General features: G+C 37.2%; 1 protein-coding gene and 1 long non-coding RNA gene across 6 annotated transcripts; both read left to right on the forward strand.

Annotated features, from left to right (window-relative positions):
• Positions 1 to 4946: 4946 nt before the first annotated feature.
• LOC121782868 (pentatricopeptide repeat-containing protein At1g73710-like) lies at positions 4947 to 10182 on the forward strand. Of its 5 annotated transcripts, none has more exons than XR_006046467.1 (4): positions 4947 to 8065; positions 8267 to 8376; positions 9031 to 9190; positions 9827 to 10182. XR_006046467.1 is itself a non-coding variant. In XM_042180847.1 (3 exons), exons 1-3 carry the CDS (start codon positions 5143 to 5145, stop codon positions 9046 to 9048), a joined length of 3051 nt encoding a protein of 1016 aa, XP_042036781.1. In that variant the 5' UTR covers positions 4947 to 5142; the 3' UTR covers positions 9049 to 10182. The 5 variants fall into 5 exon arrangements, 3 of the variants coding, with proteins under 3 accessions (XP_042036781.1, XP_042036779.1, XP_042036780.1); XR_006046468.1 differs by having other exon boundaries at positions 9830 to 10182; XM_042180847.1 differs by having other exon boundaries at positions 9031 to 10182.
• Positions 10183 to 11795: 1613 nt separating this feature from the next.
• LOC121781853 lies at positions 11796 to 12656 on the forward strand. The gene is made up of 2 exons (XR_006046195.1): positions 11796 to 12181; positions 12385 to 12656. It is a non-coding gene; the product is annotated as an uncharacterized LOC121781853 (long non-coding RNA).
• Positions 12657 to 15498: the final 2842 nt, after the last annotated feature.

Genomic DNA, 15498 nt, shown 5'->3' on the forward strand with positions numbered 1-15498 from the left:
AACATTGGAAATTGAATCAAAATAGACAACGCCTTTATCTTGATTCTATCTGTTTGTTTCTTTGTTTGTTTTTTTTTCTCTTTCTATTTTTCACTTTTCATTCTTTTCTTCCAATTGATTCAATTCTAAATGAGTGGTATTACATCTTAAATTCCAATCATTTAACTTAACTAATTTTAAGCATAATGTAGTGGAGTGTTTGTTTGTATAATAATTTACATCCTTTTGTCTCAAGTTAATTAGGATATTTCTTTTGCTAAAAAAAGCTGTATTAAAGATTTAAAGTTAAGAAAATAAAGTAAAAAAGATAAAGAGAAAATAAAATATGAAAATTGATACAATTTTTGCCAAAAAAATGACTCAACTACCTTGGGACAACTCAAAAAAGAAATACAACTCAACTACATTGAAACGACGAGGCATAAAGGAGAGTCTTACAATTAAATTTAGTATCTGATTATTATCAAGAATTTTAAAAAAAATTATTAAATTAACCAGTTTGATTGATACTTATATTCAATTGAATCATCCGAGATTTCAATTGTTTTTATATTAAATTGAATCATAATTGAGCAGTTTAATTGAATTTTAATTAGATCCAAATGAGTATTTATGCTTTCAGTTAATCTTATAATCATTTGAACATTTTAAGTTGATTTAACAATCCAATCAAACTTGGATTCATTTTAAATTCAATTTATTTTAGATCCAATCGAATGATCGGGAATATTTTGATAGTTGATTCAGTTTAACTAATTAAATGAATATTGGTTTCAACTGAATAATTAAGTTTAATTTTAAATTTAATTGAATAAATAAGTTAAATACTTACTAGATTCAGTTTAACAATTAAGTTGAATTTTATATCTAATTAAATAATTCAGTTATATTTATATTCATTTTATACTATTTATCATAGATCCAACCGAAGGATCCTGACATTTAATTTGAATTGAACTATTTATTGCAAACTGGACTCAATTAAACATTTACTTTAAATTTAAATTCAATATAGCTAAAATTTAATTGAACAATTAACTTGAATTTTAGATTCAGTTTAACAATTCAATATAGTTTAGATTATTCTTAGTTCAATTAATCTGAAATCCACTTAAAATATTAAGATATATTGATTAAGATGTACTATATACATTCAAATGGATATAATATTCATTTGAGCCCTTGAGTTTACTTTTAAGTAATATTCAAAAACTAAGTTGGAAATTAGGATCAATAAAACAATTCAATTTAACACGTTCAAATGTTATCTAAGAAAACCAATTACATGTCAATTAACCAAATTCAACTTAACCACGTGCAGGTTACCATTTACCAGTAACAAAAATTACATCTTAATCACATTAAAAAATAATTAATCAAACACTTAATATCATTAATATTCATTTTGATAATAAATAATCGGCTGAAAACAATTTACTAATTGGTCTATATATTTTGCACTATTAGATCTTGACCATATTAAAAATTTAATGAATCAAATATTAATGTCATTACAAATTTTTTTACAAACCAAATAGGTAGATGAAAATAATTCATTGCTTGATATATCTATGTCTGTGTTAAATCTTAAACACATTACGATTAATTTAATAAATTAAAATACTAATATCATTAGGATTTCTTTTACAAATTAAGGAGTAATTGAATGAGATTAATTCACTAGTTGATCTATCTATTTTGTATATCAGATCTTAACTAGGATTTTTTTCATAAACCAAACAGTTTGGATGAAAATAGGTCATTATTTGATAATCTATTTTAGTGATATTAGATCTTATTAAGCTTATTAAAAAAATTCTGTGATCAAACACTAATGTAGTAATTAAAATTACTTTTACAAATAAAACCGTTAATGAGAATAATTTACTAAATAATCTATCTAATTGTATGATATTAGACTTAAGCACATTAAAAAGTTATGTAAACAACAAACATCATTAGGATTTGTTATTAGGAACGAACCCCTTTTTTCATACCAATAAGAATTTAAGATATTATTCGATTACTTATCTCTAATCTTATTTTCTGTTTTGACTCAACAAATTTGGTAGTATGAAATACAATATAACATTTCAGTTTATAATTTAATACTTCATCCTTCCCTTCTCAAGATAGTTGAGTTGTATTTTTCTTGCATATATGTGGGAAAGGTAAAATAATTTTCCATAGCATATAAAACCGTTGCTTGCAATTATTTATGGTTAAGGTTTAAGAAAATGTGTGGATTCTTAGCTGCAAATATTTATATTCTTGGAGTAATAGGATATAACAGCCTTTTACATTGGGAAGAAAAAACTGTTAAAGATTTAAATTCTATTTGTAAATTTTTTAAACCATATTACAGTAAAAGCCCAATCTAAAGCCCTAAGGGCGTGTTCAGTGTTCGCCATTCCAAATGTATTGATTAAACTCCTTTGCTATTTGTATAAGGTTGGGCGCACATATTCTTAAATCAATTGGCTTGTTCGAGGAGGCAGAAATAAACTCATATTTGCATTTATGGTTTATTTATTTATTCTCTTTATATGAGTGTGTTCCCAAAAATACCCCTTCAAACTCCAAACAAAAATTTTCAGCAGGCATTACCCCAAAAGACCCCATTACAATTTTCAACTTCTTTTTGTGCATCAGACCAGAGTCTCCAACAGCATGGTGAAGAGGCGTATCCCCTTCCATACCAATAGTCTCCAACATTCGCTCCACACTATCATTAGCAGAGCTTAAAGTAGTTGGGCAATTTCCAGATAGCCGGGTTCATCAATCTTACGATCAAAAGCATCTACGGCTTGGCGGAGGGCGTCGAGGTTGCCAGACTCGGTAGCTGAGGCGAGGGGACGAAGGAGAATAGGTGTATCGGAATGATCGATGTCATCGGCGTAGTCGACGCCTTCTTCCTTGAAGAGAGCGGCGGCGCCTTCGTCGTCATCACATTGTCCATCAGCCACCGCCATCTTTGGAATGATCCCTCTGCAACAGCACTACAATTTTCAACCTTTTTGATCAATCTAGTTCAGAAAACAAAGATTGGATGAAAAAAAGGGCACCAATCAAATTAAAAGAACGAATTTAATCAGAATGTAGTACTAATCAGCATAACAAAAGGTAGAATGAAAACCTTATGCCCCCTTTCAATGTATTTCATCGCCACGAGCTCTTTCCGCCTCCTTGTTTCACATAAGGCTCACCACACCAAAATTTCCACTCCCTAAATCCATCACAAGTGCATATTTCTCTATTTTTTATTCTCTTCTCGCTTCGCTAAATTGTGCACAAAATCCCAAATCAGCCAACCACACAATCACGGAAAAAAAATCAACCTTGCTCCACACCCTACAATAGCTGAATCAGGGAAATCAAACGCCAATAAGAAGAAAAATTGAATTGAATTGAATTGTAGAATCAAAACGGAAAAATTGGGCGAGAAATCCGGAATAAAGTTGCGTTCAATTCTGGGGTAAAAACATAATCTCCCCTTCAATTCGGGGTGTGAGCAGCGTGCCCAGAGTAGTTTTCCAAAACGCCGATGCACGCACCGGCTGTATGTCGGAGAAGAAAGAGTGGATGCCGGGTTGCCTAGGGTTTGCCAAATGTGAATGTGAGGAAGGAGAGAGAATCAGCGATGGTAAGGGAAGATGAGGGGCAAAAATGTAATTGCACAATCATTTCTTGATGTAAAAAGTGAAACGAGAATTGAAAATCACCTAGTTCGTCAGTTTTTTTTCTTGCGTTAAATGCACTGAATAGTGCGGGCTTCCTCATATCTAACGGGCTGGACAGTAATAAAACCATAACCCTGAACACCTGATTTAGCCCAGAATTGAGCCCATTTCTGGGCATTTCAGGGAAGGTGAACGGGTCCTAATACTTTTGGAAGCCAACACCACCCAATTCTATCTCCGCCGCCAAGACGACCAACGCCGCTTCTGCCTCACCGACGTCCTGCCTCGTCATTTCTTCCTGCTCTACTTCACGACCGCTTGCCTCACGCCGTCGCCGTCCACCGGATGTTCTTTCGGCCAGCCGTCGTCCTCTACTTCTCCCCTCTTTTCCTCCTCCCTCTCATTTCACGCCACCGGCGTTGTTGTCGTCCTGCCGTCACACTCTTTTCCTTCACGCCGCCGTCGCCCTTAATCCCGGTGAGGTATCTTTCTCTCAAGTTTTCAAAATTTGTAAAATAAACGCAATGTTTCGGTCTTCAAATATTCAGAAATAGGTAAATTGAAAGATTCTACCTTTGTCCACTGCCGGAAAGTTCACCGGAGTTGTCGGGCAGAATCTCCCCCAAGCACTGCAATCAGAGAATTAGTTTACAGTAGTTCACATGAAATCATAAATACAGCTTCAATTAATTGTTCACTTATTTATAAGAATTTCAAAATGTTCACTTATTTATAAGAATTTCATAATACCAGGGCCAGCCTTCTCCCCCTACCAGTTTGCATTTTAGCCGTTGCTGCCGGGATTCCAGCCTTTTGACTGATGCTTCTCGCCGGTTCGAACACTCCAGCAGCCGCTGCCGTCATCAGCCTGAGGTAAGGTTTATTTTCTTTTATTTTAATTTGAAATTCAAGATTTAAAACTTCAGATTTTCACTAAAAAGTTTTTAAAATGGATAGATTGTGAAATTACTGTTAAATCAGGCTCAATCTCGAATCTACGCTCGAGCCCCCTGTTCTTCTAGTTGTATGCTTATTTAGGTTCCATATGTTTATTTTTCAAGTTGAACACTACTCACTTCGAATTTGAATGTGAACAAAGTTGGAGTTTTGATGATAACAATAAGCATTCTTGGTTATGATTTTGGGGCAGAGGCTATGTCCTAATTGATTTTAAAAATGCATGCTTGGAACAAAAGATTTTGACGAGAACTTACTTAAAGAGGTGAAAGGCTTGTTGAATTGAAATATGGACAAGTCTCTCTTTTCTTCAGAGTTGCACTAAACATTTTACAGAACACAGATTATAAATTAGAGGCTATTTGAACCCTAAATAGTATCCATTTCCGACTATTCACGGCTATATGTCCATATTGCCAGGAAATCATTCAAGAGCTAGAAGAGAAGATGGTGAGCGCGCCCAAGTAGATGCCTCTTTCTCCCTCTCTTTTCAAAATTGAAAAAAATGATGTTGCAATGCTGCGGCAGTTCTTTGGCACAAGCTTCAGCTCCATCTTCTTCACCGTGTAAGCTTCGCAGCTTTCGCTCCCCTGTGAGCTCGCTATTGTGGGGGTTCAGTTGTCACCAATACCATGGTAAAGATGTGGTTTTTCTAGGGTTTAAGCTCCAGTGTCTTTCCAAGGACGTATATTTGTCCCAAAAAAGCTTGAATAAAGGAAAAAAGAAGAAGTACGGTGGCGTTTTGCCGGGGATTTTGCGTGAATTGGAGGGCAGGAGAGATGTTGAAACCCTTCTCGATTCCTATTGCGGGAAGCTCAATCCGAAGGAGCAAACTTTGATTCTCAAAGAGCAGAGTAGGTGGGATAAGGTAATTAGGGTTTTTAATTGGTTTAAATCCCAGCAAGATTATGCCCCAAATGTGATACATTACAATGTGGTGCTTCGCGCATTGGGTAGGGCTCAGAAATGGGATGAGCTGCGCCTCTGCTGGATCGAGATGTCCGATAAGGGCGTTGTGGCAACGAACAACACGTATGGGATGCTTGTGGATGTGTATGGGAAGGCAGGGCTTGTGAAGGAGGCTCTTTTGTGGATCAAACACATGAAACTAAGGGGGGTCTTCCCCGACGAGGTCACAATGTCCACTGTCATTAAGGTGTTGAAGGATGCGGGCAAGTTTGATAAGGCAGATAAGTTCTATAAGGATTGGTGTGTTGGGAGAGTTGAGTTGGATTATCTAGATTTTGAGAGTGATGAGGAAGCTTTGAGTTTGAAGCAGTTCTTGCTGACTGAGCTCTTTCGAAGTGGGGGGAGATCGCGAGATTTTGGTGGTGTGGAGGAGAGTGATGTGACGAGGAAGCCGCGCCTCACGACTACTTATAACACGCTCATTGATTTGTATGGGAAGGCGGGGCGTTTGGAGGAGGCTGCGGGTGTGTTTTCTGATATGTTGAAGGCCAGTGTGCCATTGGACGCTTTCACGTTTAACACTATGATTTTCATATGTGGGAGTGAGGGGCATTTGTCTGAGGCAGAGGCTTTGCTTGATGCAATGGAGGAGAGAGGTATTAGACCAGATACGAAGACGTATAACATTTTTTTGAAACTTTATGCAGATTTAGGGGATGTGGATGCAGCACTAGGGTGGTTTACGAAGATTAGGGAGTTTGGTCTTTTCCCCGATGATGCAACACATAGGGTTGTGATCAAGATATTGAGTGAACATAATATGGTTGAAGAAGTTGAATCTGTGATCCAAGAAATTGAGAGGTTTGGGAAGTGTGTTGATCAGAGTTCTCTGCCATTGCTTGCTAAGATGTATGTTGGTGTTGGGATGAATGAGAGAGTGAAGTTGTTGATTGAGAGGGTGAAGTCCCGTGGTGGCTTTTCATCGCGGATTTATGCAGCTCTCCTCGATGTTTATGCTGAGAACGGACTTTGGGCTGAAGCTGAGGCTTTGTTTTATGGCGAGAGGGATGGATTTGGGCAGAAGAGGGATGTGTTGGAGTATAATGTGATGATCAAAGCTTATGGTAAGGCTCAAATGTACGACAAAGCAATCTCTCTTTTCAAGAGCATGAGGAATCAAGGAACGTGGCCGGATGAGTGCACGTACAACTCTATTATCCAGATGCTTGCTGCAAGTGGTTTTGCAGACAGAGCAAGGGAATTCTTGAATGAAATGATGGACGCAAGACTTAAGCCTTCATGCTTGACGTTCTCTGCTCTGATTGCTAGGTTTGCAGAGAAGAAAAGCTTCTCTATTGCAATTGATGTGTTGCAAGAGATGCTTCTGTTGGATGTGAGACCTAACGAGATCGTGTATGGCTCGTTGATCAATGCGTTTGCAGAGGATGGGAAGTTTGAGGAAGCAAATGTGTACTTCAAGGCCATGGAGGACTCTGGGATTTCTCCTAACCAAGTGATCTTGACTTCAATGATCAAGGCTTATGGTAAAATCGGATCCGTTGAGGGGGCGAGGGGGATGTACGAGAGGATGAAGATGCTCGATGGGGGTCCGGATATCGTGGCATCTAACAGCATTCTGAATGTGTATGCTGAATTGGGGATGCTTTCTGAGGCGGAGGCAATGTATGATCATTTGAGGGAGACAAGTTTGGCCGATGGGGTCACCTTTGCAACCATGATGCTCGTCTACAAGAACATGGGGATGCTCGACTCAGCCATTGAGGTAGCTGAGCAGATGAGGGAGTCGGGTTTCTTGAGAGACTGCGTTGGTTACAACAAAGTCATGGCATGCTATGCTGCACACGGACAGCTTGTCGAGTGTGGCAAGCTTTTGCACGAGATGGTGGTGGTGGGGAAGGTCTCCCCAAACAAAGAGACATTCAAGGTCCTCTTCACGGTCTTGAAGAAGGGCGGTGTTCCGGCTGAGGCTGTGCGCGACCTCCAAACATCCTACTACGAGGGCAGGCCGTTTGCCAAGCAGGCGGTGGTGACCTCGGCTTTCTCCATTGTGGGGTTGCACGCCTATGCTCTCGAGTGGTGTGGGATTTTTAGGAAGGAGGAAGTAGGGCTGAGGTCGAACGCTTCTGCTTACAATGCTGCTATCCGGGCCTACGTTGCTTATGGGAAGATAGATGACGCATTGAAGATGTTCATGAGGATGCAGGACGAAGGGGTCGAGCCCGATGTTATGACGTTGATCAATCTCGTGCATTGCTACGGGAGAGCTGGGATGGTCGAGGGGGTGAAGCGCGTGCACAGCCAGTTGAAACACGGGGAGGTCGCGCCTAGTGAGGCGCTGGTGAAGGCGGTGGTCGAGGCTTACAAGAGCACGAAACGGCCCGATCTTGCGGAGCTGATCACGCAGGAGATGAAGCTTGCTTCTAAGTTTGAGCAGTTTGCAGACGGTGGAAGTGAAGATATTGATGAAAGAGATATACCTTTAGCTTGTGGAAGTGATGGTGATGATCTAGAATATTGATAGAAATACGTGTTGTAATTGTTATTTAAGAATTTTGTGTATTTGTAGGTCAAATTTTACTATTTCACCTCGCACAATGTAGATTTACATATGTACAGATTGTGAAAGTAATAGATGATTTTGAATCTTGATGAAACAGAATACATTTTTCAGTTTCAACTCTTTCTGTAATATTTTGCAGGAAAATGGTGGACAAGGCTCAGAACAAGGAAGTTCATGACAAATCGCCTCCTCTCGAGGAAGCAATTCATCATCGATGTGTTGCATCCTGGAAGAGCTAATGTCTCCAAGGTCTGTTTTTTTGTTACATTGTTAGTTTGCCTTCATTAATTTTGTTTTTGCTACATTATATAGCTCAGAAGTGTATACGTACTGCAGTGCCAATATTGTTTGTCATAGATTAGATTTTCAGTAGCAAAAGTCCTACAAATATTGCTTTCAAACATAAGTTGGGGTGCAGTATTACCTACTCCCTCCGTTCCACAGTAATGGGGACGTTTCTTTTCGGCACGGAGATTAAGAAAAATTGTGTTAGGTGAGTTAAGTAAAGTGAGAATAAAGTGGAAAATGAAAAAGGTAGAGAGATGATGAGAGAAAAAGTAAGAGAGAGTAAAATAGGAGTAGAAAAATGTGTTGACTTTTACTAAAAAAATGAAATGACTCTATTACTATGGAACGTACCAAAATGGCAAAATGGCTCTATTACTATGGAACGGAGGGAGTACTTCATAAAGGTATTCATAATTACTGAGGAGGAGAAATGTAATTTTCTTAAGCTTGCTGTCAAATAAATGAGTAGCAGTGAAAAAGAATATATATGAAGTTGCTGATACTGAAATATTTATTCTCTGTTTATTAGCGTATAGATAGTCCCAAACACATTCATTGTTGCAGCACCTATTGTGTGCTTGTTCCTATAATGCTCAAGGCTGTACTTGGTAACAGGAACTTCTGGAATGGTAAGTTTTGGATTTGCTTTCGGTAAATTTCTGAGGTGGGAATTTGGGATTTCTATCAAATTGGAGGACAAAGTGATCTATGTGTTCTGGGTTGAGGCTGGTGATTGTTTTTGCTCGCAATCGCACAGCCGTTTTATGATATGCAGGTATTCCAAAGACTGCTTAATTTGGGCGAAAATTTGCTTAAGTTGTTGGAAAGAGATTGCTTATTTGAGAGTAGAGAGGTTTCAATTTATTCGAACGATTCTTTATTTTGGGTGAGAATTTGCTTAAGTTGTTGGAAAGATTTGCTTAATTTGAGAGTAAAAAGGTTTCAATTTATTCGAAAGATTGCTTATTTTGGGTGAGAATTTGGTTAAGTTGTTTGAAAGATTGATTATTTTGAGAATAGAGAGGTTTCAATTTATTCGAAAGATTGTTTATTTTGGGCATGAATTTGCTTAATTTGTTTATAATTGTGCATTAATAGTTTGCTTGTTTTGTTTGAAAGATTGCTTACTTTGTGCTAAACTTTGCTTCATTTATTTGATGATTTGCTTCATTTGTATGACAGTTTGTTTATTTAGTCTTTGGAAAATTGCAGATATTTAGCCTTAGCACTAATTGAAGCTAAAAACACGTTGGTAGGATAGTGTTAGCATCATACTTTTTGGTTTTTTTATGCATATTTTAAATCATAGAAAATGCAATATTTTTTTTACAGTTGATGCAATAAATATGTATTCATTTACGAACTGCATATGAATTGCACTTGCCTAACTCAAGTGATTTTATTTAACCAGCAGGTAACAAGTGCCAAAAGGGAGGAAGCAATTAGTATGAGTCTGGAAATGACGATGGTGAAAATGTGCAGCAAAGACAAAAGGACATCATAAAATGACTATATTTCAAGAATTCTCCAGAAAATTTTGCGAGTCTGGCTGCAACAATTTGAAAAGATGTTTCCTAATTTTAATGGATATGCTCTGATTGAAACACCCGGGGATGTCTCAAACCAAAGATTCGGAGTTTTGTAGACTACAAGTCTAATGTCGTCGAGTACAATTGTAATTTTGTAGTGGAATTGTGATCATCTTATGATCCATTATTTTGGACTAATAGAATGTCTTTTAACATTGTTCGTGACATATTGTGCAAACGTGTGTGCTCATGTATTTTAGACGAGTATTGTATCCAATATGTTTAATAATGCAATTTTATTGGTATTAAATGCGCACTCTATTTGTTTAAGTGCAATGTATATTCTGGTACCATGAAATGAGATGATATGATTATTATGGTGCAATGATTGTGATGATTGTGTATTGTAAGCAACCATATATTTATAAAATGCAAGCAATTTCTAGTGTATTAAATGCAACTGTTTGTGCATTTAGATGCAATTATTATTTTGTAAAGCATACGATCACTTGGTAAAGCATAAAACTCAAATACATTTTTAGTTAGACTGTGCATCATAAAAAATTAAATCTTTTACTGAAACTGAAACTGAAATAAAATAATTAAATATGGGGATGAAATACATTTTTAGTTATACTGAAATATTACATTCTAATGAATTATTGATATTCATGATAGACGCTTGTCATTGAAATTATGGAATTCGACAATGTAGAGTTTGAGTCTTACAGTTATTATGTAAATTTATTTATTTAGGATAGTTAAAATCAATTTTGATTATTGATTGAGAGATTTATGTGTTGAAGAAATTGTATAACCTTAGAAGAAAGAAAAAATAACTTCCCATGTATAAAATAGTTAATGCATCAAGAATTAGGGGAGGGAATATAACTGACTGAATTTAATTGGCATATATATAGGGTCAAAATTGCACGACGCTTTGTGTTTCCCTTTCTACCCTTTAATGCAATAATAAGTATATATGCAGCACAATAACTAAATCCCAGGTGGATGTTTCTAAATTGTCCGATATGTTAGTCTAATGGAAGATATTTGTAGGATGCCGTGAACTCAAAATCAGTTATTTTTGAAGTGCTTCCCTATCAATACACTACAAAAATGCGCGATTTAGTGACGGATAATTCCATCATTAAATAGCGAAATTTAGGCACTTAACTCATATAGTGACGGATTAAGTACTAATGGATCCGTCAATGAAAAGCTTGTCAGTAAAAAATATTAGTGACAGATTTTTCCATCACCAAAGTTACAATGACGGAAATCAATGATGGTTACGGTAGTAATTTTGTATTAGTGACGAAATATTCTGTCACCAATTAGTGACGGTATTTTCCAGTCATTTATCTGTCACTAAATCTTAAAATTTTTGCTGCCGTCACTAATTACGTCAGCAATTAGCATTTTTTTTGTAGTGATATATCTGGTTCGGATGAAGAAAGTGATACGAGAATTATTCTAGTAAGATATTCATTACTCATCAAGTTATGAGGGTTGCTGCCTTAGTCGGTTGATGGCATGAACAACACATGGTGAAAGTGTTGAGTTTATTAAACTCAATTACTTTAAGATTAAGAAAAGTGATGAAGTAGGTGCATCACCTAGTTATTATACGTGGAAGAAATTTTGTTTCCTCATGGCTACATGAAAGCCACGTACCATATTGATCATTAGGCGGTGGAATATATGGTTAGTATGTGATGGCTTTCTAATTAGGCTAATCATGACACGTAGTGGATATGTGTATACTAGATAGCTAGTTTATCCATCTTTGAATATCTATAAATAGGTGTAGTTGTAGTTCATTGTATAAAAAAAAAAGAAAGAAAAAGAAGTGAGTGAGTTGGAGAGGAAAAGAGCCGTAGCTCAAGTGAGGAAAATTGAGAGAGTTGTGTTGTGCTGAAGCACTTTTGTGTATTTTGTAATCCATTTTGTGAGAAGCCTATTAATACTTAACCTCCATATTTCATCCTTGTTGAGTGTCCTTATATTTAGTGTGTCAAATATCCAACATGAAGAACCCAGTCCTGACTTTGGCTTAGCACAAGAATTATATATTAGGCGACTTTATTATGGAAATGACACTGCTTGTAAGGATCAGCTGAAACTGACTAGGCATTGATTTTCTATACGCGAGGGCTGTGAGCCATCCAGAGGGTAGGCCGGTTATGATGTCCGCGGAAGGTGTCCACCTTCCAGGCAAACATCATTCAGATATGGTATGAAAAGGGAGAAGTTAGATTGATCAATTGAACGTTTAGCTCACAAAAGAATTTAGTTAGTTTGGGCCTTTAAAGAAAACCCCCCGTGTGTTATTGTTGATGGCTTGACAACTATATAATGTATGTTTTGATTTTTCGGCATGTGTTCACTGAGCAGAGTACTCCTGTACTCAACCCCGCATGTATTTCTATATTTGCAGGTTGAACATCCAGGTGAAGACGTGGTGATCGGAGTCGATGCTAATTAAATAATCAAGGGGATCTTTCAACGATTCGTGTTTTTATTCATGAAGTCGTTTAGTATGGACTTTTTCCGCTGTATTTTGCTAAGTGAGAATTGTAAACTCTCACCATCGAAACTGATTCATTTTGATGAAATGCTTATTGTATTTCCAAGTCCTTGTAATCGAATACTCGACGCCTATTTTATGACATCGTTTGACTTGACATTTGTGCATATTCTTAAGTTCTACCCCTTTTCTTTCCAAGCTTCTTTAATCCATCTTATTAGTCGCGGTTTAACCGCATTTTCTATCCTTAGCAAAGTGCGGCCGTGACAGAGAATGCAAGAGTATACATCACTGTTTATAGCCAATGTGGAGGATATGGAGTCAATATTGCCATTAAGGCTGATTTGTAATGGTCGGCGGTTAGAAACGTTACAAACGTCAATCATGGAGCATGAACCTGGACGGATGTATCTAGACACCTCTCACGTAGTTGTTCATTCCAGAAATGTATCTGGACGGCCCGTTCTATGTGCACACATAGAATTCTACGAAGCTTTCTCCGTATGCCACATTGTTTTGTCTACGTGTCCAAAATGAGATTAATTAATTACATATCTCTATATATCGTGATATACTTTAATATATTATTTTTCACTCACCGGGAATCGGTTTAGAGAAAGTGAATATACCACAATCATATACTCGGAACGTAGATCGATTATAAATTATTTAATTTATTCAAAATTTAATATTCCGTCACTTGTACAATCCATCAAATTGCATTGACCGGACTACGATCCCAACAATAGTCTCATTTCAAAAATGAAAAACTTTTTTCGTACTTTATCAACATTTTCTCCTCTCTTTTACATTTCTCTTTCTCTCTCATGCTTTATCTACTTTTTTCTCCTCTTTTACTCTTACTTTACATATTTTTTTATTAAAACCCATGTTATCCACTAATAGGACTATGAGAGTATATTGAAGGTATATTATATTTGGAATTGATTGATTGCTATCCTTGCGCTAGGTCACACATGATTAACATTGACATGGCGATGGATTTTATTATGAATGACCGTCCAATGCAGCTAAAAAGGAGTTTCATCGCAGCCCAAATAAATTCACTGTTGTCTCCCTCGACCTTATTGTCGTTCTCCACGTATATTATATCAGTGAACCCAATCAGTGGATTACACCGTGGATTTTCCACAATTTATAGTATTTATTATTGTTTTAGCTTCACAAAGTACACTTTATCCTTAGTTTTTGTTCCATAAAATTCATAAGAAATTTCTAAGAGATCCATAAATGTATCTTAGGAATTTTAGTACATTCAATTTTAAAGTTATTTCACACATATTATCCATCTTTGTCGGCGACGACGAAACAAAAATATCTCACAACCTTGAAGAGTAAGTTGGGCCCCCAACATTATTATTCTAGCTTTGCCACTGCCTATAAAGATTAAAGTTTGGGCTAAAGTATATTTATTTGTTATGGAAATAAGTGTAGATACCATTTTGTGATTTTCTATTTGATGAGAGACCAATAGAAAATAAATGATCTTATATTTATATAAATATAAGATTAGGTTATGGGCCCAGACGTCAGAAGAACATTCGATATCTCTGTATTCTCTCGGTAGACTATTGCGAAAAATGTCTCTGATCTTTTGGAAGATCCATAGCCACTGCAAAGCAATTTCGCCGTTCAATTCTGGATGGATCAAGATACGTTTCTGCTCTACAGTTTATGCTCCTTCTCCGTCGTTCTCGGTTAATCGTCATAGCAAGCTTTATGTAATTGTTCATTCAATTATTCAACCTTAAATAATAAGAAAACTGAAGAATCAAATACAGAATCGACGCGAGATTCACGAACAAATGTGGGACGATATTATTATGAATACAAAGCAAACGAAGGCGATTACAACACACTATCACTCAGCTCGCTACTCAATCGGAGAAAACAACTCGATTGTGGATCACTCACCTAGCTAGCTCAAGAATCACAAAGTGTATTCACTTCTCTATCTAGTTTCTTGAATCACACGAATATATGGAGAAAAACAAGATGTGAAACTGAAAACTGAAAAACTAGTCGTTGTAACTGAACGAGCTGTTCAAATACAACGGTTGGTAGCCGAGCTTAATCGAGCTCGGTGTTGGAGAAGGTTAATCGAGTTCGGTGTTAGCCGAGCTTAATCGAGTTCGGTGTTAGCCGAGCTTAATCGAGTTCGGTGTTAGCCGAGCTTAATCGAGTTCGGTGTTAGCCGAGCTTAATCGAGTTCGGTCCTCAATAATGACTTGGGCCGATGGTTGGTCCAGCCACACCAAAACCCAACAAATCTCCACCTTGGCTGCATCCACCATCCGGCCAGCCAAAACTCCACCTTCACCAAAATTCCCTCATCTTCTTGCAGTCAAGTTAACCAAGTCTAAACAATGCTCGAACTTAGCACTTGGTAGGGGTTTAGTCATCATGTCAGCTGCATTTTCAGAGGTGTGGACCTTCTTGACTGCCACCACGCCTTTGCTTATCTCATCTCTTACAAAATGAAGTTTGATGTCGATGTGTTTACTTCTCTCATGGAAAGTCTGGTGCTTGGCCAAGCTAATGGCGCTGTTGCTGTCACACAAGATAGTTACAGCCTCTTGCACCACACCAAAATCCCCCAATATTCCCTTTAGCCATTTAGCTTCTTTAACCGCTTCTGCTAAGGATATATACTCTGCCTCCGTTGTAGAGAGCGCAACCACAGATTGGAGATTAGACTTCCAACTGATTGCTGTACCAAAGAGCTTGAAGATATAGGCAGATTGGGATTTTCTGCTATCAATATTTGCAGCATAGTCTGCATCACAGTAGCCTATGAGCTCATCCTCACCGTCTGCTGTGCAGAACAACAATCCCAAATCTTGTGTGCCCACCAAATACTTCATTATCCACTTCAAAGCTTGCCAATGTGTGCTACCCGGGTCTGCCATGTATCTGCTGGTCAGGCTTATGGCATGTGACAGATCAGGCCGAGTACACAACATCATGTACATAATACTCCCAACAATACTTGCATAAGGCACC

The sequence above is a fragment of the Salvia splendens genome, chromosome 20 (assembly GCF_004379255.2).
Source record: "Salvia splendens isolate huo1 chromosome 20, SspV2, whole genome shotgun sequence".
Taxonomy (NCBI): domain Eukaryota; kingdom Viridiplantae; phylum Streptophyta; class Magnoliopsida; order Lamiales; family Lamiaceae; genus Salvia; species Salvia splendens.